General features: G+C 37.7%; 3 protein-coding genes across 9 annotated transcripts; 2 read left to right on the top strand and 1 right to left on the bottom strand.

Annotated features, from left to right (window-relative positions):
* Positions 1–4557: 4557 nt before the first annotated feature.
* Positions 4558–10838, bottom strand: LOC130738739 (BEACH domain-containing protein B-like). Of its 6 annotated transcripts, none has more exons than XM_057590876.1 (8): positions 10720–10838; positions 9463–9718; positions 9050–9241; positions 8746–8964; positions 8452–8595; positions 8232–8360; positions 7457–7893; positions 4558–5954 (listed from the first exon to the last, which is right to left on the bottom strand). In XM_057590876.1, the coding sequence occupies exons 1-5, from the start codon at positions 10767–10769 to the stop codon at positions 8533–8535; spliced, it is 780 nt and encodes a 259-aa protein (XP_057446859.1). In that variant the 5' UTR covers positions 10770–10838; the 3' UTR covers positions 4558–5954; positions 7457–7893; positions 8232–8360; positions 8452–8532. The 6 variants fall into 6 exon arrangements, 3 of the variants coding, with proteins under 3 accessions (XP_057446859.1, XP_057446860.1, XP_057446858.1); XR_009019561.1 differs by lacking the exon at positions 4558–5954 and adding an exon at positions 7216–7374 and having other exon boundaries at positions 9916–10838; XR_009019562.1 differs by lacking the exon at positions 4558–5954 and adding an exon at positions 7216–7374 and having other exon boundaries at positions 10410–10838.
* A 1188-nt stretch (positions 10839–12026) lies between these two features.
* LOC130738738 (pentatricopeptide repeat-containing protein PNM1, mitochondrial-like) lies at positions 12027–13792 on the top strand. Its single transcript, XM_057590874.1, has one exon. It carries the CDS (start codon positions 12088–12090, stop codon positions 13654–13656), a length of 1569 nt encoding a protein of 522 aa, XP_057446857.1. The 5' UTR covers positions 12027–12087; the 3' UTR covers positions 13657–13792.
* Positions 13793–13947: 155 nt separating this feature from the next.
* LOC130738740 (serine/threonine-protein kinase CTR1-like) lies at positions 13948–22685 on the top strand. Of its 2 annotated transcripts, XR_009019564.1 has the most exons (11): positions 13948–14841; positions 17368–17468; positions 17573–17657; positions 17743–17841; positions 17928–17996; positions 18123–18255; positions 20435–20779; positions 20859–21342; positions 21559–21696; positions 21957–22078; positions 22264–22685. XR_009019564.1 is itself a non-coding variant. In XM_057590878.1 (7 exons), the coding sequence occupies exons 1-7, from the start codon at positions 14788–14790 to the stop codon at positions 19485–19487; spliced, it is 660 nt and encodes a 219-aa protein (XP_057446861.1). In that variant the 5' UTR covers positions 13948–14787; the 3' UTR covers positions 19488–20418. The 2 variants fall into 2 exon arrangements, 1 of the variants encoding a protein (XP_057446861.1); XM_057590878.1 differs by lacking the exons at positions 20435–20779; positions 20859–21342; positions 21559–21696; positions 21957–22078; positions 22264–22685 and adding an exon at positions 19369–20418.
* The last annotated feature ends 822 nt before the right edge of the window (positions 22686–23507 follow it).

Here is a 23507-nt window from a genome sequence, read left to right as displayed (position 1 = left end):
TGTAACAAATTTTTTTCAAAAAATGTGACTTATAATAGGGAACGGAGGGAGTAATATGTTAGCTGTACAAAGTACAAACAGCCGAAGATATCTAAGTTTTTTTTTTTAAGATAAGCAAAATTGTATTAGAAGAGAGTACAAGGGGTACTCAACCCATAATACATCAAGGACCAAAATAACAAAACAAATACAAGGAGAAAAGCATTTAATGACAGCCCAAAGAGACCACCCCAGAACAACAGTAAAAGAAGGAAATAAGAAAAAGTCCCTCCAACTTAATCACCTCAAAAGCTTTTGAAAAGACAAAACTAATCCAAACTTGCTGCCAGACAAGCTAACGCAGGTCAACATGAAAGAAGAAACCAAAGTACTACCACCCTGCACAAACTCAGCTCAAAAGCATGAACAATAAAGCCCAAGGAAGCTGCCACACGAACTGCTCTAGGACCCAAGAATGCAGAGAAGAGGATTTGAAAACCAAGCAGAAGAAGAGTAGCAAAACCCTCTCACACTTTCCTTGTTCCACGGCCAAGACCTGCGCTTTATTAGCTCAAGAGCATACTCCACACTTGCTGCCCCTCCTCGAAAGACCACCTCATTCCTTATCAACCACAACGACCAAATGACAGCTACCCAAATTGAGCGAGACAAATGCAGCTGCAAATTATTAATACCAAATCTGAAGTGAAACAGATGATCACGCACAGAATTGGAGGGAAATGAAGAACAGCCCAACCATTGTAAGCATCCTTACCAAATACTCATCGAGAAATGGCATAAGAATAATAGGTGGTAACAAGATTCCACATGGTTATTACAAAAAACACAAGAGACATCAGCTAGGGAAGGGATTACCCGACGCTTTACCAAATTTTCTCTGCTCGCAATACGGTCCAGCAACACTCTCCAAGCAAATCCTTTCACATTAGATGGGGCAAAAGGCTGCCACACAATTGAGAACGCATGGTCTGCCTCTAGCAAAGCAGGACCCTGCAGCAAAAAATAAGCAGAATGGACGGAATAAACTCCATCATTACTTGGGAGCCATAAGCCCATAACCAAGTATCCGGAACACCTTCAATCAATTGTACCCTCCCAAGCACACTCAACAAGTCCTGCTCCCACACCAATTCCCTTCCTAGTAGGGGACGCCGCCCCACAAATTTCCATTGCCAACTCCCATGTTCCCAACGCCCACAATCAGCAACGCTGCTCCATTTCAATCTGGAAAGGTTATATAACTGATAGAAATTATCAAGCAAACAGCCCCCCTCTACCCAATTATCATGCCAAAAATCCGTAGCATCTCCACTTTTAATTGATTTGGAAACAGCTCCATCAAACCAATTCAGGCCATCTGGTTGACATACCGCATGAATGTCACGCCACCATGGTGAAAATCTTGAGCAGGCACTATCAACATATTTGGTCCTTACCACCCGACACCAAAGAGAATTTGGTTCTGTGCGCCACCGCCATAACCACTTGCCAAGTAATGCTCTATTAAAGAGAGTGAGATCTTTAATACCCAGCCCGCCAGAGTCCTTGGGAAGGCAAACTTGTGACCATTTAACCCACGCAATTTTCCTCTCTTCATCTCCTCCTCCCCACAGGAAATTTTCTCATGAGGCTAGTGCACTGTTTCACCACGCAAGATGGAACTTTGAAGAAGGAAAGGAAAAACAGAGGCAAAGCAGAAAGAACGCTCTACACAAGACAAATTCGGCCGCCAAAAGAAACTATTTTCCTTCGCCAGGCAGATAATCTACTTCTGAATTTTCCAATAACCGGTTCCCAAGTTGCTCGACAATCAGGCCTAGCTCCAATAGGTAAACCCAAGTAAACAAACAGGGTGACCATACTTCTACAATTAAGGATCGCTGCAAACCTTTGTGCAAGACCAGAATCAATTGCTATAGATGCTAATTTGCTTTTAAAAAAATTCACTTTGAGCCCAGAGGCCAGCTCAAAGCAGTGAAGAATAGCCTTAAGCACCACTGCATTTTTTGTAGACGCTTCCCCCACAAACACAGTGTCATCAGCAAATTGGAGCATGGATATGTCGCACACCCCAGTAGTACCAACCTTGTACCCATTAAACAGTCCTAACTCAACAACATTCATAAATAACCTGTTCAACCCCTCTGCCACAATTAGATAGAGAAATGGCGCTAGTGGATCCCCCTGCCTGAGCCCACACTCCATTCTAAATTCACCAGTCGGACTACCATTAACCAAGATTGAAACTGAAGCCGATTCAAGACAGCTACGGACCCAATTAATCCATTTAGCGCTGAAATTCATCCTCCCTAACATATACAGTAAGAAGCTCCATTCAACAGAATCATACGCTTTTTCGTAATCAACTTTAAAAATAAGGGTTGGGCGCTTTCGGAGTTTAGCCTCATGAACAACCTCATTCAAAATAACCACGCTGTCCAACATGGAGCGACCCTCAATAAATGCAAATTGTCGTTCATCAATAAGTTTTCCCATCACACCTTTCAGTCGCATTGTTAGGAGTTTGGAATCACCTTATAAATGCAGCCGATCAAAGATATAGGTCTGAACTCATTAAGGGATTGCAGGGAGTTCACCTTCGGGATAAGAGCAATGAACGAGGCAGTACTCCCTTTAGGCCAAGCACCCCGGCGCCATAATTCCTTCACTACTTTGATGAAATCACCCTTCATGATATCCCAATACTCTTGAATGAATTTAAAATTGAACCCATCCGGACCCGGGCTCTTGTCACCACCACAATCTCAAACCGGAGTCTTAATTTCAACTTCTGAAAAGGTGGCTGTCAATTTAGCATTGTCCGCATCAGAAATGGTACTAAACTGAACCCCATCCAACGTAGGGCGCTGCCACGGAACAGATCTGAATTTCGATTCAAAAAAATCTTTCACTGCCCCTTTGACTTGCACAGGATCCTCTACCCACACACCATCAATGAGCAAACCAATTAAGGAATTAGAACGCCTCTTCCAATTTATTGTGGAGTGAAAAAAGCTTGAATTTTGATCACCATGAGATATCCAACGAAACCTAGCTTTTTGACAAAGCAAAGATTCATGCAGTCGCAATACTTGCCAGAATTCAGAGTTTAATTCCCGCTGCAAAGATCTATCCGCCTCCGTCAAACCCACTTCCTCTTCCCGCAAATCCAATTCATTAATCTGCTGAACAATTGCCTCCCTTCTAGTCTTCAAGTTGTCGAAGACATTTTTATTCCAGTCTCTCAGCACACTACGAAGACCCTTGAGCTTTTCTTTGAGTACAAATGCTGCCCAGCCATGTAACTTCAAACCTGCCCAAGAATTGGCTACCACCGGATTAAGTCTCGGGTCTTCAATCCAGCAATTCGGTTCGCGAAATGGTTTAGGCCCCCAGTTCTGAACTATTTGTCGTAAGAGAATCGGACAATGATCTGATATATCTAAGTTAGATCCCTCAAGTTTTGACACAAGCCTGCAGTCTCATTGCATAAAAGAGAAAAACCCATCTAGGAAACAGATACGGGCGTGAAAGGAGCAGAAAACTGAAAGCAAAATCAAGCGGATAAATAATTCCCCGTCCTCCCACACAGTTTTTAGAACTCTAAAATAGCCCTCACAATCTATATTAAGATTAGTCCTTTTGCTGTAAGATACAACACATTGGCGATGAGATACCAGGGCCGTGTACAGACATTTCGGGGCATAAGGCGAAAATGTTAAAGAGGTCTTTTTTATAAAAAAAAATTAAAAAAATTAAGTATATTATATAAAATCTATTGATGAACAGAAGTAGAACAATAAAACCTGGAAACGTGCAGACTGTTCAGCCGCAGAGAGACAGTGAAATAAATCGTTCCACCAATCCACCACGTGCAGTTTGTAAGCTTCTAGAATTTAGAAGATCAATTGGTTCCAAGCCTTTAAACTTCAAGAGAATAGAGATGAAGGGAAGGAGATGAGGATAATTTTTTTTTTTAAAACAGGAGTAGCCAGGGAGAGATTGAAAGAGAGATTGAAAGATTGAGAGAGAATTGGAATAAATTAGGGATAAAAGGAATTTATTCTTTGGGATAAATAAATATTTTAAATTATATTAATGATAGAGTTTAATGGATATGCACTGACAGTGTAAAATAGTTTTACACAGACATCCAATTGAATTCCATCAAATCAGAAAATATCTTATTCTTTTAATTAAAATTAAAGTCAAATGTAATTATCTCTCCTATGTGGCATGCTTTGATTGGATGACTGTGTAAAACTATTTTACACTGTCAGTGCATATCCATTAAACTCTTAATGATATTGAATAGTTTTAAAAGAGATGATATTGATGTAACTTATTTTCGAAAAAAATACTCCTCATCTGATTGGCTAATTTTTAGGGAGGATGAATGATTCTTATTCATTTTGTTTTGGTTCATTATGAGTATTTATTTCTGGTAGATATTTCCAATAAATCTTATATAATTATATAATATATATCAATCATGAATCTGTTTGCAATTCCAACGTTTCTATTCTTTTTTTTTTAATCAATGTGATAACGGTCAAATACATAAATATCTCCTTTTTTTTCTCATTCCAGTTACTATCGATACCTTTTTTTGTCAAAGGATCATAGATTGATATTCAAAGGATGCCCAGAGGCACTTACAAGAGATACACTTACATCAGTGAGACTACTCTCAAGGACTGAAATCACAATGCATTACAGATAACACCATTAAAATCAAGGCATTTACAGTCAAGTTGACACAAGTAATCAACAAACTAACACCTACAGAGATCCAAAATTTCAAAGATCACCAATGAATCAAACTGACTTTCTGAGCAGTATTAATGTTCCATTTTAAACAACTGCTCAACTTCTTGCAACTCAACCGACTCTGTCGGGGCTGCATCGCTCTGAACGATCTTCAAGGCAGCTTAGATCGTGGCTCCAACAGCACTTGTAGGGAGTCAATCCAAAGACATTGAGATCCTGAAAAATAGAACAACTGTAGATCTACAGATCTGAAGCAGATCTGCACCAAACACAACCAGAACAGAGAGGGAGACAAGGATGGTGAGGGGGGATGCAAGGATGGTTACGGAGGCGACGTCGGCAGAGGCCAGGCGGCGGCGGCGCTTTAGCGGCGGTCAAGGGTGGGCGGAGGCGGAGGCAGGGACAGAGGGTGGAAGCCAACCGAAGTGGCCACAAAAAAGGAGAAATCCTACTTAAAAGGAAGACAAACCCACTAAATGGGTAGAAAATCCACCTAGTGTGGAAGAAGACCCACCTATTGTGGGAGAAACACCTATCTAAAAGGAAGAAAAACCTCCATGAAGGAGGAGGAACCTCCCAAAGGGGAGAAGCCCCAATGGGGGGTGGCACTGTTGTTGGGAGCTTTCTCTCTAGCGGCTAGGGTTTTTGGGCATACAGACCCATGACCATGCTCCACTTATTGTCGATACCTTGACTTATGCAGTTATGCTTGCCTCACTATTTGGCCGTTGGGTCATGTTTAAACAAAACAAAAAATTGGGCCTAAAAAACTTTTTTTTTTGGGGGCCTTAGGCGGCCGCCTTTTTGGTATAAAGGGCTCCACGGCCCTGTGAGACACCATTTCCTTCTGCTGTAAAGATAAGGCATTGGAGCCTGTCTGTACAATATACTAGTGTTAGGTTAACACCGTTGAGCGGTTCATTCGTCCTACTGGAAAATAATGGTTACCAAAGCCACATTTGTTGTGCTACTCTTCGATCTACAAAATTAATACATCCACTCTTATCCCTTCCACTTCCTTTGGATAGTGTGTATTCATTTCTTGTAGTAACAATCAAGTTTCCTATATCTTTTGCATCCTTCTGTGATGCAACATTTAGAAATACAGGGGAAACAGAATCACTGAAGAAAATCTCTATTGCAGTATATCTTAGAAAATACTGAGTCCAATGAACAGCTTTTATCTGAAAAGATAATACAAGTGTTGAATTAGTATCCCATATTATTAGAATTTGGGAGGCCTAATGCAACCACAAAAGCTAACTCAAGAGTTGAGGGTTGCTCTATCCTTTATGAAGGCTATCTATGTCAGACTTCTAACACATATTCTTAGATTATCTCTTAAGATTAGTTTCCGTATTCTTTCTATCTTATGATTTGGGATATAAATGTAAGTAAACTGAAATTAAAACAAGTGTATCATTTAGAATCTGAATTGTACAGAGTATGTGTAACTCTATTTATAGAATTGTAAAGCTACTGGTAGGTTCCAAGAGAAGGTTAACTAATTCTCGACAAACTCAGCTACAGTCTAAAACTGACTAGCGATTATCAAAGTTATAAGTTATAACACATAAGGGAACAATTAACAATATAGAACATTAAAGAAAAGAGTGAGTGAGAGACACATATCTCTAACAATCTGTTTCCTTATTTAATAAGGATTATGAGTGTAGTAATCATCCAAAATAGATTCCCTGTTTATCAGGATCACAAGTCTTATAGTAGTGTCAATCAGGCTTGTTAATAGTGCGTCATAGCTGCGCAATAACGCTATAGCGTAGTGTCCTGGGGGTGCACCACTACTCCACTATTCACCGCTATTTGCTGTTATAGCGCTCGAAATGACGTTTTTTGGTCGAGCCTCTACACTACGCTATCCACTATTAACAACCCTGGCATCAATAAGGGTTAGTGCTTGTCTTTTGCAGTCCTTGTTCTTTCTCTTCTCTCTCATCTAAAACCCTATAACATGGTATAAAAGTATTATCGCCCTCCATGACATATTCTATCACTAATCCACTGAGGAGTTCCCAAATGTCAAGAACTCTACTATAATAATATTATCTTCACAATTCCTTTCTTTTCCTCATCAATGCATGAATTTTACCCACCTTTTCTCTCTCAACCGTTTTTGATCTCTGGTTTCCAAATCCTGCACCTCTGTTAAACTATATAAAAAATACTAACGGTATTTTATCTTTTCCTAGTTTACCCTAGATTATCTCTTTCAACACAAAGAACAAGTCCCCCCCCCCCCTCCAAAACCTAAAAAAAAATGACAACAGAATAATCTGGTTTCAATCTGAAAGGATGACAAAATTTGGAAGACAATGAAACCAATAAACCAATCTACGATGCCGTTTAACACACCTCAAGACTTTAACAGCCCCATGCCCATTTAATACCTCTACGTTACCAACTGTAATTCCCTTCTGAAGATCCATATTAGAAGCAGGCCACTTCAATGATCGAAGTTCCTAAAAACAGATGATCCACCAGTACCTTCCACCAAGAATTGAGCAAAACATTTTTCATGACTGCCAAATGACCTGCTAATTTTCTCTTTGGGGTTACAAGAACGCATGGAATTGACACAAGCACCTGAAAACAGAAATTAGATATGACAATTATATTTCAGACTCCTGTTAAATACCAAAAGAGCATATTCTTTGATACCACATACCTCACTGGTGAAGAGTAAGTCTCTTTTCGTTCTTGCATATATAGTATCCTTTCTGTCAATGGTATCCTTAACTTTGGTAAGTCAGAGGATTGGCAATCTGAATGATCCCCTCATCAGTTATTTTTCTCATCCCTTTCAGCAAGAGCTGCTTCATTTGTTCAGGTATTTTACCCACAAAACCAGGATTACTTTCACTGACAGGAGTACCACCCCCACTAGCAGTGGCAGAAAGAGGATTGCAAAGATTTTCATCAACTCTTCTGCTATCTTCCGAAGCTAGAACAGAGTTTAAGCTATTTTGTATCTCATCTTCAAAAGCTTTCTTACTAGTAGATTCTGCCAATTAAGGTGTTTTCATCTATTCTGGAATGAAGTTCCTGTATCTGCTGGGTGCGGTCAGTTTTTGACATCTTCATATAATTGGCTTCATCACTGACCTGAGAAGTGGAAAATTAAAAAGAACAAGTCACACACATCTGTGAGACATACTGCAGCCAGAACTCGATCCTTTTGAATTAAATTTTGTATGGATCCTGCATCTTTAAAGTTATAGCTAGGCTCACAATACTAGTAGCAAGCATTGATTTTCCAATATTGACAGTCTCTCGAATCAAATGTGATAAAAGATGAAAACGAGCACCATCATCCAGCATTCCATACATAATGTTAGTTTCTGATGGGTTTATAATCTTAAAACTTAAGAATTGACCATATTTGTTACCAATAATAAGAAAATTTATAAACTTGCTATCATGTAATCAGTAAAAAATATTACCAGATAGTAAGCTGCAACCTACTCTTGCTTTGCTCATCATCAGCAGTTAAAAGACAAGGCAAAAGTAATTAAGGTGAACTGTTGAACACACCGTCATTTGGTATTGACTGCCTAAAATTCCGTGGTTTTCTGAAAGAGTACAGGAACAAATTGTAAATACTATTATTAGATAATCATATTCGTGCTAGGAGGGGGAAAACAAGATTCAACATTTTAATACCTCCATGTTTGCTCATCAGCATCTCCTATCAACACTTCCTATAAGGCAGAGCTGTACTCCTTGTGACATTCAATTTCCAAATCAAAGGTGAGAATCAAAATCCTCATATATATCACGAAGAAAGAATCGATATGAATTTCGACCCTACATAGACAAGTTTTAAACAAAACCATCACTTGAATGATATAAGCTGACTATATAACAAAACTAGAATAATTCTCATAATCACACTCATGCATTACTCATAAACACATTCTTGCATTAATGTCAAAGAGTAGTTCGGTTCCAACATACTTCCTTCAAGTCCATAAGAAGGAAATTGACTGTCTCTTCCAACTGTTGCCAGCCACCTTTTACAGAATGCAAATAGTGACATAGAACAAGAGAATACAAATTTCTCACCAAAAGCAGCTCATCCATCCCACTGTCACCTTGATTCGGTAACTTGGCCTCGTTGTCTTTTAACACACCAAGCTTTATAGAAGATGTTAGCCAGGCATTCCACCCATATTCCTATTAACAGTATTATCAATCAAAAACAAATCATCAACTCATCAACTGTTGACAAAAAAATATGAACTTTTTACAAAAATCATACCATAAAAGCTTCAACATTTGAAGCATTTGAATCAAGGAGGTCAAGTATATCTCTGATAATTTTTATTCTTGCGGATGCATCCTCACAGCCAGACAGATATCTGAAAATCGTAGGTAACATCTGAGGAAGTAAAAAGTGAGAACTACTGCCCTTGCTTCTCACCCTCTCAAGGTGGTTGTGTCTTTGTAAAACCTGTAAACCACAGTTTTCTTTAGTGTCTGCCAGCAAGTGACTATCAATAAGCATTGTAATGACTAATTTACTCAGTCTTCTTGAAACTTAATTAACTTGAACCCTTCTAAAGCACACAACTTAAATCCTTATAAAGTTATGATGCTGTTCCAAAACTATTGTCTGAATGAATACTGAACCAACAGGAACAAATTAAGAGAAGGGTCCAAATGACACATTACCTGTTTGGGGCTAGCACCACCAAGAAGAACATCAAATAAAGTAGCACATAGATTATATGGCTGTGGAAAGCTAAAATGCCTATCAGATATAGCCAAGAAAATTGGTTGCATTCTGATTTTCCTTTGGCTTTCCAATATAGATCTGGATCTACCCATTGGGAGATTGAAGAATCTTGACCCCTTCTTCTCAGATGGTAGGCCAACCAAAAGCCTTCCTAGGAACTGTAGGCTCAGCAATCTGATAGACTCGGACTCCCTAGGCCAGACCAAAAAACACAAGAATGCATAAGAACCAGATACATACTCACCAATTTTATATAATTATTTATATAACCTCCAATATACATATCAGTTGCACCTATAGTATTTAGAGCACAATGTTTCCTTTTCTAATCTTAATGGAAAACCAAAAAATTATATTAAAAAAGTTATAAAGGTGGAAGAGAATTGTACAAAGATGATAAGACATCCTCCCATGAAAACTACAAAGAGAAAAACCCGAACCAAGGAAACTGAATCCTGTAACAAATGATGCCAATTACTTTAAATAACGGACAAAGAAACACCTGTATAAAAGATCAAGAGCATGAACACCAAAGAACATCAAAGACTGACAATACCACTGAATCTAAGATGGAACAGATGCAAAGTGCAATACAAGGAAAGACAAAGAGTAATATGAAAAACTCAATAAAGCAGCAAGGCTGCCTAGCCTCTCTGAATGTAAAATTGACAACTCCTTTGAAACAATAATGTGCAGAACATCCAAATGTCCCAATCAATAGTAAAAAATCATTTTGATAAAAGAAGTTAACTGAGAAGAGAAAAAAACAGAAGCAGAGAATAGATTAATCTTTTAGAGGGAGATATAAAACAGGTGAAATATCATTTGGCAAAGCATGCCAATCACATTCAATATACTATGAACTATGAAGAAATAACCCTACTATAAACTGGCAAGCCCAAAGAAGCTATGAAGACTCCTGAAGAAATGGTAGATGTTGAGAAATCCAACATTGAATACAGATATGGCCAATATAGCTCTTATATATGGGAAGGCGATCCTCACCTCTTAAGCTAGCTTTTGGGGTCGAGTTAGGCCTCCCAAATCCTGATAGTAGAGGTAAGACTAGTTCTAAGAATTCTAGTTAGGACTAACTCTACCCAAAAGCTAGCTCAGGGGTGATAATTGTTCTACCCTACATAAGGATTATTTTAGTTATATCTCTAGTCAATGCGGGAACTTAATACACTCACTCACACCCAGGGCAAAACATCTGGAGTGTAAAGTTTGCAAAATTGAACATCTGCGGGTGACCCAAGATATGGATCTACAATAAGTTGTGATACCATATCATGGAGCAACTATCCCCCAAAAGCTATAAGTGTTGGGTGGAGACACATGGATGGTTTTGTATTGTTTTAACAATAAGTTTGGCAGAGATTGTGTGGATACAATCTCTTCTCAATAAATACACATTTCTGTCCCTACCCAGTGATTTATTGTGACAGTCAAAAGCACAATAGCTTTATGCCATAATCCAGTTCTTCACTCAAGAACAAATCAAATTGAGCTTGCGAGTTCTTCCCCAAATAAAAGTGCAGGCTAAGTTCTTGCTGTTGTTCATATTCCAAGTTGCTGAAATCTTAACCAAGGGTCAAGTGTTAGAAAACTGGGTCTGATAATCCTGGATAAAGTCAAGAATCGTGAGCGTCCATTTTCCGAACAAATTATTTCGACCCTGTAATTGTCTGGGTTCACGAAATCTTTGTTGGGATAATGCTTGACAATCAATCTGTTTCTTGGCACAAGAGAACAGATAAAGAAAGTAGAGAGATGTTGCGTTGTTCGAATTTCTGTTTCAGAATACTGTTTCTGGTTTTGTGTGTTTTTTCCTTAGGCTGCAAGCAACCTTATATAGAAGGTTGTGTCTGCACGAATGATCACGATTGTTCCGAAAAGTCACAATTTTCCAAACAATTTCAAACTAGGGTCACCAACGTTCAGAAAAATTTTTAGACAGGGGGACCCCAGCCAGGGGCTCCGCCCCTTGGACCCCAGTTCGTATTCGCGATCAATTATGCGTTGGCTCACCGAGCGTGCACTCCGCACTAACCTGACTCGATTCCGAGCCTAACGCGTAATTGCATCAACCTATAGTAGATCACATTACTACTAAAATACATTGATGATTCTAAAATCACCAACATCAAGTCTCAACAAGCAAAGGTTTGCAGAGCTGATAACAAAACTCGGGGTCTGTTTCTTCCTCTTACTCAAGTGAACTTAGAGGGAATGTTAGATGTTTCAGATTGTTGTTCTGGTGGTTTCCTTCTCTCGTGCAACCTGAGCTTGCAGGGTAGACATGTTTCAGATTGTGATCTTTGTAATATAAAAGAGTTGCATTCTGTATCCTGACTTAGTTTATTTATTTATTTTTTATGTACGTAGTTTCATTTGATTTTCTTTCCCCTCATATTCTTTCATTTCATTTTCATACCCACATACAAACAAAGCATAAAGAAATAGGAATTTTATAAATAAGCAATCTCAGCCGTCCATTTGAAACAAACAATGCATATAACTTCACTCCTGGTTCTTCTTCTTCTTCTGGAACCCTAAAAATGCCGCCATTAGCGTCTCTGCAACTCCGGCGGCTCTTGTTCCGATCCTTCCGTTCTTCTTCCATAGCATCCATCTCCTCCTGTCAAATCGAACCCTCACCCTCTCCTCCGTTTCACCACCACCACTCTTCCCATTTCCAATCCCCAACCCTTCTCACTCCATCTTCACTCTTCAAAACCAGGCATTTCTCATCATCAGAACCCTTCACCCCAACCCAAACTCTCCCAGAAGATTCGGATCCAGTTGCCACTGCACTCTCCTCGGAGCTTCTCAAAGACTCTGACTCAGACCCTCGCTCCGTCGCGCAACACCTCAACCTGAGCTTCTCTCACGTCACACCAACCCCCGATTTAGTCCTCCAAGTCCTAAACCTCTCCCCTGGAGGCGGAAGAACCGTGTTAGGGTTCCACCAATGGCTCGCTTCGCACCCCAAATTCAACCTCACAGACGACACGCTCGCCCATTTTGTTGACTATTTCGGCCGCCGCAAGGATTTCAAGGCCACGCACGATGTTCTCTACGGCGGCGGTGGAGGGACCAAGACCCTTGTCGCGGCGATCGACCGCCTTGTTCGCGCGGGGCGGCCGAGCCAGGCGGTTCAGTTTTTTGAGAGGATGGAGCGGGATTACGGCTTGAAGCGTGATCGCGGTTCACTGAAGGTGGTTGTGGAGAAGCTGTGTTCCAAGGGTTTCGCCAGCTATGCGGAGAGGATGGTGAAGGATTTGGCTAGGGTGATCTTCCCGGATGAAGCCATGTGTGATATGCTGATCAAGGGTTGGTGTGTTGATGGGAAGCTTGAAGAAGCTCGGAGGCTTGCTGGGGAGATGTATCGTGGAGGGTTTGAGCTTGGTGTAGTGGCTTACAACGCGATGCTAGATTGTGTGTGTGAGCTTTGTCGCCAGAAGGATCCGTTTCTGCTTCATTCGGAGGCGGAGAAGGTGCTGGTTGAGATGGACTATCGTGGGGTTCCCAGGAATGTGGAGACATTCAATGTTTTGATAACGAATTTGTGTAAGATTAGGAAGACCGAGGATGCGTTGAAATTGTTCCATAGGATGGGAGAGTGGGGATGCTATCCCAATGAGACTACATTTGTTGTTTTGATCAGGAGCTTGTATCAGGCTGCAAGGTTGGAAGAAGGGGATGAAATGATTGATAGGATGAAATCTGCTGGGTTTGGTGCTTCTCTTGATAAGAAGGCTTACTATCAGTTTCTCACAATTTTGTGTGGGATTGAGAGGGTTGAGCATGCTTTGAAGGTCTTTGCCATGATGAAAGCTGATGGGTGTGAACCTGGGATTAAGACTTATGATTTGTTGATGTCCAAATTGGGTGCTCACAATCGCGTTGATAAGGCTAATGCTCTTTTCCATGAAGCCCAGAGTAGAGGATTGGCTGTGACTCCCAAGGAGTATGCTGTTGACCCAAGATACAAGAAGAAGAAGAAGGTCAAGGCTGTGAAGAAGAGGGAAACCTTGCCTGAGAAAATGGCTAGAAAGAGAAGACGCCTGAAAAAGATTCGGCTGAGTTATGTTAAGAAGCCAAAACGAATGAGGGGTCGAGTCTAGTGATCTCATTTTTTCAATTGCAAGGTTTTGTAATAGTTTCTTCCATATTCAATCATGTTTTCTTTGTCTCATGCTCAGTTTTACTCTTAAATAGATTCAGAAATAAATTTTTGTATGGAAACAATCCTTTAAACAACATTGACGCATTGGTTTGGCCCTCTTTGTTAAGAGTTCCCGGAGTCTGCATTTCTAATTGACTATAATGTAGATGAAAGGGGTGTGCTAGTCCCTGTTCCAGATACTATATCCAATTCAAGGCTTTAGGTGTTCCCTGTGGTGCATACAAGATAGTAGAAGGAAAAGGTCTCATAGAAGTTTTGATTGTATATGATTCATAGTACGTTGTAACTTGGCCTTCTTTGCTTATTTTGGATTTTCATTAGTCCCTATCATGAAGACAGTGTCTAGGTCTTAAGTTCATAACCTACTAATCCTATCCTCTCAGCTTTTCGGTTATCTTCAGTCTCTTCTTCATTCTGCGTTTAGCCTTAATTATGGTTATCATGTTATTCCTTTGGGAAACTGAGTTTTGAGATACAGCAAATTTTATTTATAACTTTTATTCTTTTATGGCTTTACTATTTGCGATGAACATGCAAGTTCCAACATCTGAGATCTACCAATCTGTCATGGCTCAATGGCTCATGGCTGGGTTAGTATCACCGCTCCAATTTTCATGCTTTTGATTGAATCATTTCAAATTTCAAATAGTTGATACATGAAAGTGACAGAACACTAATTGAAAAGAGAAAAGAAAATGTTTAAAAAATCTTTGTTGCTCCCAACACGCTTCCATTTCTCTGTTGGATCTCTGCACCGGTTAAACCCTTCTCTCTTTTTTCATTCCCTTTCTTATTTTGTGTCTCCCTCTTCTCTTCCTCTCTAATCAACAAAGAAGTTCACTCAAATAAATTAATTTAGTTTGACTCTTCTATATGTGTGTTGTATCTTAAATGTTAATTTTGTTTTCTATCTATTCCAGTTCTGTTTCTCTAAGTCAAATGAGGAGATGCAGTTTGTTGCAGGGTACTCTCCTCCTTCTGAAAGCATGTTTTCCCGTTTCTCTTCCTGCGTCCAAATGCAAACCCTACACATCTTCAAACCCTGAAACTAAGTACAATCTTTTCCTTCATGCTAACTCCATTTTGCAGCCGATCCAACTACTTGATGTACACTTCCTTCAAGGTTTGATTTTTATTTTGTACTTTGGTATATATAATTTTTCTACCATGCTATTGTATAATAAGTCCTGAAGAAATGATTTTTTCTTTTTAAGGTATTATTTTCTTATAAAAGTTCTACTTTTTAATGTTCCAATTATACTTTTTCTATATTGTAAAATGATTTTGTATTTTAAAGTATTAAGTTTGTTGTCAGAGTTGTTTTGTTTACACAAGTTCCTCTGGAGTTTCAATTTTTTGAAGGTAATCAAAGTTGTTTTGTTTACAAAAGCTATATATATTTTTTATATCAAAGCTGCTTTTAAAGTTTTTTAATGTCGTAAAAAAGGGGCATGTGTCATGTTAGTGAAATTAGTTGTTATTGATATTTGTTTTTATATTGTTATTGTTGCATTGAAAAAATCTCCCAATAAATTGATCTTTGGTACAACAAACTATACCAGAATTTTATAATAGGATGTTGTATTTTGGAGCCAAATGAGAAAAGCTTCTTTTTACCTACAAGTTGTAACTCTCAGTTTAGCATATATACCGTCATTGGTTACCTCTAGAAACTTACTTTCACTTTGTTGTGTTTAAATTTATCAATTGAGATCTAAATTATCAAAAGAGCAAATGTCCATCTGAAACAGTTTTTGTATTATCATGAAACACAACTGAATGACCAATAGAAGTCATTATTATCTTTGTGTCATTTTAATTTTCCGTTTAAATTAGAGGTAATTTCTCAGTTTATAATGTTGTTGCAATTGTTATCTGTTAAACTAGGTTTGGATTTGCAGAGAGTTATAAGAATATGTTGTTTTTTTAATGAAAACTGGTATGTTCCTCCCTAATTATCTGATGTTTGATCCTATTGTTCTTCATTATTACAGAACATGACATATATCAGGAGAACAATGCCCCATTGGTTTCTGAAAAACCTGTGTGGTTTCTAATTGTTGTTTTCTTTTCTTTAGCAGGTCATAATCTTAATGGTCAAAGATTTTCTGATACCTTTCATAAGTTTTTATTGCTATTTATATTAATACTTAAATTGGTTTGATTTAGTTGGAGGATTGTTATTTGCTCCCTCATTTGATATTTTCTTCTTTTTACTGTGCAAATGGTGCACTCCTTGAGTGAATAAGTTGCAGATGTTTTGTTTTCATATTGGGATTTTGTATTGTCTGATCACTGATGTATGTTAGAAGATTGGTACGTTGTCTATACTTCTTAATTTGGTGATTTATTGATTCTGTCTCATAAATTTTAGGATGAATAGCTTTGACAATAATGATTTGTTGCAATTATCATATTACCTAATGCCTTTACTCTTCTTTTATCTGGTTGCCCATACGGGATTGTTGAAGTTCATGAAAGTTAGTATCAGTCATATATCATGAAAAAAACCACTTACAAATATGTGTCATTTCTTTCTATTTGCTCTCTTTATTAGCTTAGTTACTTCACTCTGTTTTTTAAATGATCTTATATTTTCAACAGCTCAAACTGTGTCCCAACACACTGCATGGTTCTAATCCAATTGATATGCTTTCACTGAACAATCACATGTTCTTAGAACAATTTCATCTTGAAGTCAAGAGTCAGTCTACCACCAGTGACTATGACTTGAGTGTTTCTTTAACTGATATCTCTAATGTAGTATTTTATCTTCAATTATTAGTCTAAAAATTTGGCAGCACGGATCTTAATTCTATAAAAAGAAGTGATGAAAAATCTAATATTCGTTTATGTAGGTAATTGAAGTCAAGAGTCGGTCTACCACATATTAATATTCTCATGGCCTATCCTCAGCTGGAAACTATATTCCTTTTGTCTAGTGTCTTATACTTTGTCTTTTATGCCCTATTCTCTTTTAGACAAATCTCTCTCACAAAAATTCCTCTATTTCTATTGTTTTTTCTTGTCTTGTGCTAGTGTTAGCAATATCTATTATTGTTGTTTGTGTATAACTGTATATTGCTTTTTCAGTTGCCCTATTTTCTTGCTTGTTGACACACAATGTCCAAGTGTTGTTTCATCTTGGGTGGAAATTATTACATTTATTGAGGCTATACTGTGTTTATTCAATTTAATATTCCAATTTGTGTAACTTTATATGCCCACCTTCACTCCTGCATCAGTGTCAGCATTTCTGTTCAACTGGGTTCATGCGGTACTTATTTATATCTCCAGTTCAATTACAACATTGTTGGGAAACACTGGAGTGTGAAAATGATTTATCTTGTATTAAGTTACAGTCACTGCACTTCTCCATCAAGAATAATATTTTTTGTATGCCATAAACTAATTATTCAAGTTGGTTGTACATTGTAACAATCACAACATTGCATGGTTTGTGGAGCACTTAATGAATTCTGCGTTGTACTGCCATGGTTAAAACTCGTATGCTTCTGTTGTGCTATACACTAGTTTGTATATAATGAGATTTAGAATTCGTTTTATGAAACTCGCTTCTATTTCCTCTCTTCATTTAAGGCGGTAAAAGCAGCTAGTTATATCCAAGTTGTTATTGGCATTGCTTCAGGTTGCAATAATGAAACGTGTTCGGCACCCAAATGTGGTGCTCTTCATGGGTGCAGTTACGAAATGTCCCCATCTATCAATAGTGACAGAGTATTTGCCTAGGTGAGACAAACATTATTAATATTAATATATTTTTACGTACATAATTAAATGCCTTATTACATGATTAAATGCCTTACAGTTGTTGTTTTATGGTATTGTGGCAGGGGTAGTTTATATCGTCTGATACATAGGCCGGCATCTGGTGAAATACTGGACCACAGAAGAAGATTACGGGTGGCTTTGGATGTGGTTTGTGTCAGATATTATTATTTTGTTACATGAATTTTTTTATTTTGTGCGTGATTTATATTATTTGTCTGAAATCTGAATGCAGGCTAAAGGGATCAATTATCTCCATTGCCTGAAACCTCCAATTGTGCACTGGGATCTCAAATCTCCAAATTTGCTAGTTGACAAAAATTGGACAGTGAAGGTGGAATGAGACTAATTTAACAGTTTTCTATGACATATTTAAACATTTTGTGCAAGTGAATGATTTCCTTTTCCTTTCATGCTTAGGTTTGTGATTTTGGATTGTCCAGATTTAAGGCAAACACTTTCATACCGTCAAAATTTGTTGCTGGAACAGTTAAGTTTCCAACTTTATGTTCATAAGCGCAATCACATCTAGTCTACTTGTTATATTTTTCTTCACAAGTTTCATTTCTACTTCACGGCACCTCATTCTGAATCAGTGTGTAACTCTATTTTTAGCCTGAGTGGATGGCTCCAGAATTTCATCGTGGAGAACCTTCAAATGAGAAATCTGATGTATACAGTTTTGGAGTAATCTTGTGGGAACTCGTGACCATGCAACAACCATGGAGTGGACTTTCGCCCTCCACAGGTAAACCTAATGGGATTTATGCTCTAAATTGTAAATATTCGAAGCCAAGTATTTTTACTTCATGTGTTTACTTGTACAGTAGTAAGGGATCACTTGCAAGAAATTGTTAATTAAAATGACATGTAATATGTCAAACAAATGCTTGGCATGATGGAACTTTCAAGTTTTACTGAGATTTTATAAAGTAATAATAACCATGTAAACTCTCAGGTAATTGGAGTTGTTGCTTTCCAGAATAGGAGGCTCGCTATCCCTCCAAACATCTCCCCTGCTTATGCCATACAATATCAGTTTTGTCTACAGTAATCTACAGTAAAAACGTGTAGATATCAGTTTTGTCCACTGTAGATTACTAAATGACCCCTTTTATATTTTAAGTTTTAGGTCCTAATCAATAATTAACAACCTAAGTAATCTAACTAAAATTGGACTAGTGTTCATCTCATCCCCAAAGTCTTGATTCTTCCCCATCCTCTGCACCATCACCGATCTGCTCATCCTCTCTCGTCGCGCCGCGCTCACTGATCATGAGCGGCCACCTGCTCGACATCGAGGCGTACACAGGGCTCTACTCGAAGATCATGCGGCTTCTCTTCATCGCCGATACAAACAAGAACCCGACGATGAGATTAAGAAGGGCGAGAACACCCATCTCGAAGAAGATCGATGATAAACTAGCGTTGTTCATCTCCTTCGTCTCATCCCCAAAGTCTTCATTTTTCCAGAAATTCGTCTTAATCTCTCAACTTGTTCCCCATCCGATCTGCTCCATCAACTTGGGGCTGTTCGTGTCCTCTCTCTTTCTCCTCCCGCAAAACCCTTTTCCCCAAATCACTCTCTTTGATTTCGCACCTCAGTGGAGTGGAGTGGAGTGGAGTGGAGTTCCATTGTTTGTTTTATTTAAAATAGGATGGAAGGGAGTGGTAAGTAATGGTCCAAGTTCCATCATGCTCCATTGGTTTCCTTCAGATTTCCTCCCCACAAAATTGGACGGAAAGGAATGGAAAGGAAAACTGATAATCTAATAAAGTTATAAAAATACTATTTTACCCCTTGTAACCTCCCTCCATAACTCCTCCATGTTGTGACCTAATTTTCTGCATTCACGTTCAGGTTGGAAAAAATTGGTGGGAGATGAGAAAAAATCTGCGCCATCTCTGAATCATTCTCCCTTGTTCCTTGCTTCTTGCGATTTTCTTCATTGGTTGTTCCTGCGTTTTTGGTTGCGTTAATTTTACATCTAATTCCTAGTTCATTATTTAATTTTAAATTGATGTCTACACTGAGATGTTAATCCCTAATTAACATCCAATTTTGCATCTTTATCATACACTTTGAGTATTAATGTTATTTGATTTTTTTTTCTTTCGATGCAACATGATAATTCAATTGATCCCACTCCAAAAGTTGTTAAACTTGACAATCATGCTCAAAGCTATTTGCTGGATGATGTCGTTAAGTACGGGACTACGGGCTTATTAATCTAGAATCAATTTAGTTTGTGCAAAGGTTTATTGTCCCTTCCAATATAAAACAAGGGCAATATAGGGATAAAAAATTCATTATTCATTCCGCTCCGTTAATTACCCAAACAATGTAGTGGTAACTTTCTTCCGTTCCATCATAAAATACCCAAACAAAGAAATGAAGTTTTAATTCCATTCTGTTCCATTATATTCCATTCCGCTCCGCTCTGTTATGTTCCGTCAATCCAAACATAGCCTTATTTGCCCATAGTGGAGTTGTGTCTTTGGTCTGGACTCAGCAGTGGTTTAAAATTTCCAGTGGAATTATTGGGGCTTGTGGTGATGATCACCATTTTGTTGATAACATGTCCTCAAATGCTGTTGACACACTGCACAGGTTCCGCATAATTGCTTATCATTGTAACAAAAAGAACTTGTACATAGTGTGAATGGTTCTTAATAAAGCATCTATGCTGGAAAATTTGAGATTGCAGTTAGACATATAGTTATAATCTTTTTCGATTTGATTTGCTTTACTCTCTCATTAGCGTAAGTTTTTATTTTTTTATCTTTTTTGCATGACTCTGATTTGCTATGGTGTTTCTTCTCTATGTTGGTTTTACAACAAAGGTTAATGTTAATGTTATTTGGACGCACAATCTAGGCACGCCCTTAATAAATTGAATTAAATTATAATACCTTTTAAATTGCAGAGAAGATTTGCAGCAATTTATGTATTTGTTTCATTCTGCTCCCCTATAAGCATTGCTATGGTGTCTGCACATGTTAAAGAAATCAAGGTTTACATTATGTGGCCTCTCCTGAGGGTAGCGAGTGAGTAAGTTGTCCTTGCTTCTATTGAAACATTTCTGGGCTCCCCACCCCAGCAAGTCCCTAAAATATTCCCATTTCAAACAAGAGAGTGAAGCAAACAAGTTTTGATACTATTTGAATGTCACTGTAAACAAGTTGCATGGCCTCAACCTTTTGAAGCTCACACCTGGGCCACCTTGAAGGAACTAGCAAACCCAGACACGCACTCTCTTCTTCCAATTCTGGTAATTCCCTTTACTTATATTTTGGGATTTCATTTGTTTTTAATGTATAATTTAATTTCTTTCATTCTTTCTCTTACAGGTTCCACTGTTGTTTAGATTTCTATTTTTATTTTTTTATCCTGCTTTACTAGAGGCTATGAAGCAATAGAAATTAGTAGTAAGTTTTGAAAATATAGTCTTGACGAACCTGAGGCACTTTTGGACAAGCAAGTTCAAGAGCACACTAAATCGGATGAAGCATCTTAAGGATGTAAAAGATGTCGAGGCTGGACTCTTGCAGTCAGAATTGGAAGCCCTTAAAGCTCAATACAGTGATTTTAAACACTCTTTTTGAGGATGAGGCTGAGAAAGAAAAACTAAGAAAGCAAGTTTTCCAGCTAAAGGGTGAACTAAAGAAGAAGGACGATGCATTGACCAGTTTCGAGAAAAGGTTCAGGGATAGTAATGGACGCACACAAGTTACTGATGGAGCTAAAACCATTCTAAAGAATAAAAAGACTGCTTTAAGTCCTCAGCATTCAAGAGAAATAGCAAGTCTGAGGGAGAAAATAAAAACGCTTGAGGTAACTTTTCCAATACCAATAGTCTGAACACAGGCTGTTTGAGAAAAATGCTTGCTAGTTGATACCCAAATGCTATTTTCTCTATCACTGTTTCATGTAATTTCATTTTCTATCCATGATTTTCCACTCTTCTGTATTTTCTTAGGATAAAACTAAGTTACTTGTAGCTCTGGCAATTGAGGTGGATTTGTTAATGAAAAGGATTGTTTATGGCAGGGTAAGATACAGTCAAAGGACAATGCCCTGGAAACTTCCACAACTTCATTTCTGGAAAAGGAAAATGAACCCCAGACCAAAATTGCGGAGCTAGAGCGCAAAGTAAAGGAATTAAATCAGAGTATTGCTTCACATTAGGTACACTATAATGAGTTCTGTAAACTAAGCCTATTATTGTGGTTGGGCACCTCTATCAAAGTGTATCGGTGCGCAATTGCAAGATAAAAGTTTTTTAGTTGATTTATTTTGTGAAGTTTAATTTAACTTATGACATAGCATTGCCATACTTGCATGGAAATGACATATTGATTGAACTTTCATTCTTGAATTGTTGATTTATGAAGCTATTGAATTACATATCGGCAATAAATATGTACCTTGGCTTACTCTTCAAACAGGTTGCTCAGGATAGAAGTAATACTATTACAAATGAGATATCTGGAGAAATTAGTGCAGGGGAGCATCTGAATGATGCTGCATATGGTTTTGAAGAAAGTGGGGCTGCGTTGTTACTCAAGAGGTTTGTCTATTTTCCTTCTATATATATTTCTCTCCCCGTGACATTAAGAAGACATTGTTTACTAATTAGAGTTTAGTTCCAGTCTGGTGATGATGACTCTTCATTTTGTCTATGTTAATCTTGTAATTTTATGAATTCAAGCCATTGAATTGTTTAGGCATTAATTATTTTCTTGGCCATGGCAGTAATGTGAACCTGCAAGAGAAAGAAGCATGAACCTCTTTAATGGATACTGCAGACAGCAATCTTAATGCACATTAACCAACTTGTCATCACTGAAAGAAAGAAACAAATCAATGGAAAGCGAACTTAAAGAAGAACAGTCAACAGTCAATTGTTTGCAAGACAAGAAGAAAATGCACTTGATTTAGAACACAAACCTTTAGCTTCAAATGTTTGATCATTTTAATGGTACTAATAATGTTTGGTGGTTTTAGCTAATAAGTTCTTTGTGAATCTTATGGATAGTGCTACTAATACTTATTTTCAAGTGGTTGTAGATGTTGATTATGATTATTGTTGGATTGACTTGTGATTCCCGTGCATGCTTCTTTGGTCCAAGTCCAACACATGTTGCAAACTGCTATTTGACTTTTTTGTGCTTTCATGGAACTTTTTAGTTGTTAATGTTGCTCTCCAATTGGATAATAAAGTATATTACTAGTTGTTAATTGTTCTGGGTGATCAATGAATGATGTGCAACTTACATGATGCTAGTTGACTTATGATCTCCCCTCATTGTTTTGTAAAAACATAAAAAAAAAATGTCAACTTGATAGTAAGTGGTAAATGAAGTTTATTAAGTGGTAAATTCTTAGTGAAGTCTGACTAACTAATACTGCAGGAAAATTATACTTAGTCATTTAAGGTATGCATAGTCATTTTAACAATCAATTTTTCTCCTTATAGAATCAATTTGCCCATATTAAAAATCACTAGTTAATGTTGAGAATTGTTTTATAAACTTTAAGAATCACTTTATTTTCAAGAGTCACTTAGTCATTTAGGATTCAATTACTCACTTTAAGAATAACTTTATTCACTTATTTACTAATTTTATGCTCCACTCATTGTTTTATAGAGACATAATAATTATATGTCAATATGATAGTAGGTGGTAAATGAAGTTATTTAAACAGTAAATTATTTGTAAAGTCTGGCTAATACTGTAGGAATGCTCCATTTAATCATTTAACATATGCTTAGTCCATTTAACTATGTTAACCAAAAATATCACTTAGGAGTCTCAAGTATTGACCAAAGAAGTTCATTATGTGACCATGCATGTGCTTAATTTTATAAGTAAATCAACAACGAGATGAACATCTCTAAACATATTGAGTAGTGTTGGAATAAAATATCAAACCTGACAGTCAATGGTAAATGAAGTTCATATTATTATTAAATTAAGTGTAATTCCGGGCTAATA

This window comes from Lotus japonicus, chromosome 2 (assembly GCF_012489685.1).
Source record: "Lotus japonicus ecotype B-129 chromosome 2, LjGifu_v1.2".
Lineage (NCBI taxonomy): Eukaryota > Viridiplantae > Streptophyta > Magnoliopsida > Fabales > Fabaceae > Lotus > Lotus japonicus.
The sequence above is the reverse complement of the archived record's forward strand: the minus strand, read 5'-3'. Positions and strand labels throughout refer to the sequence as shown.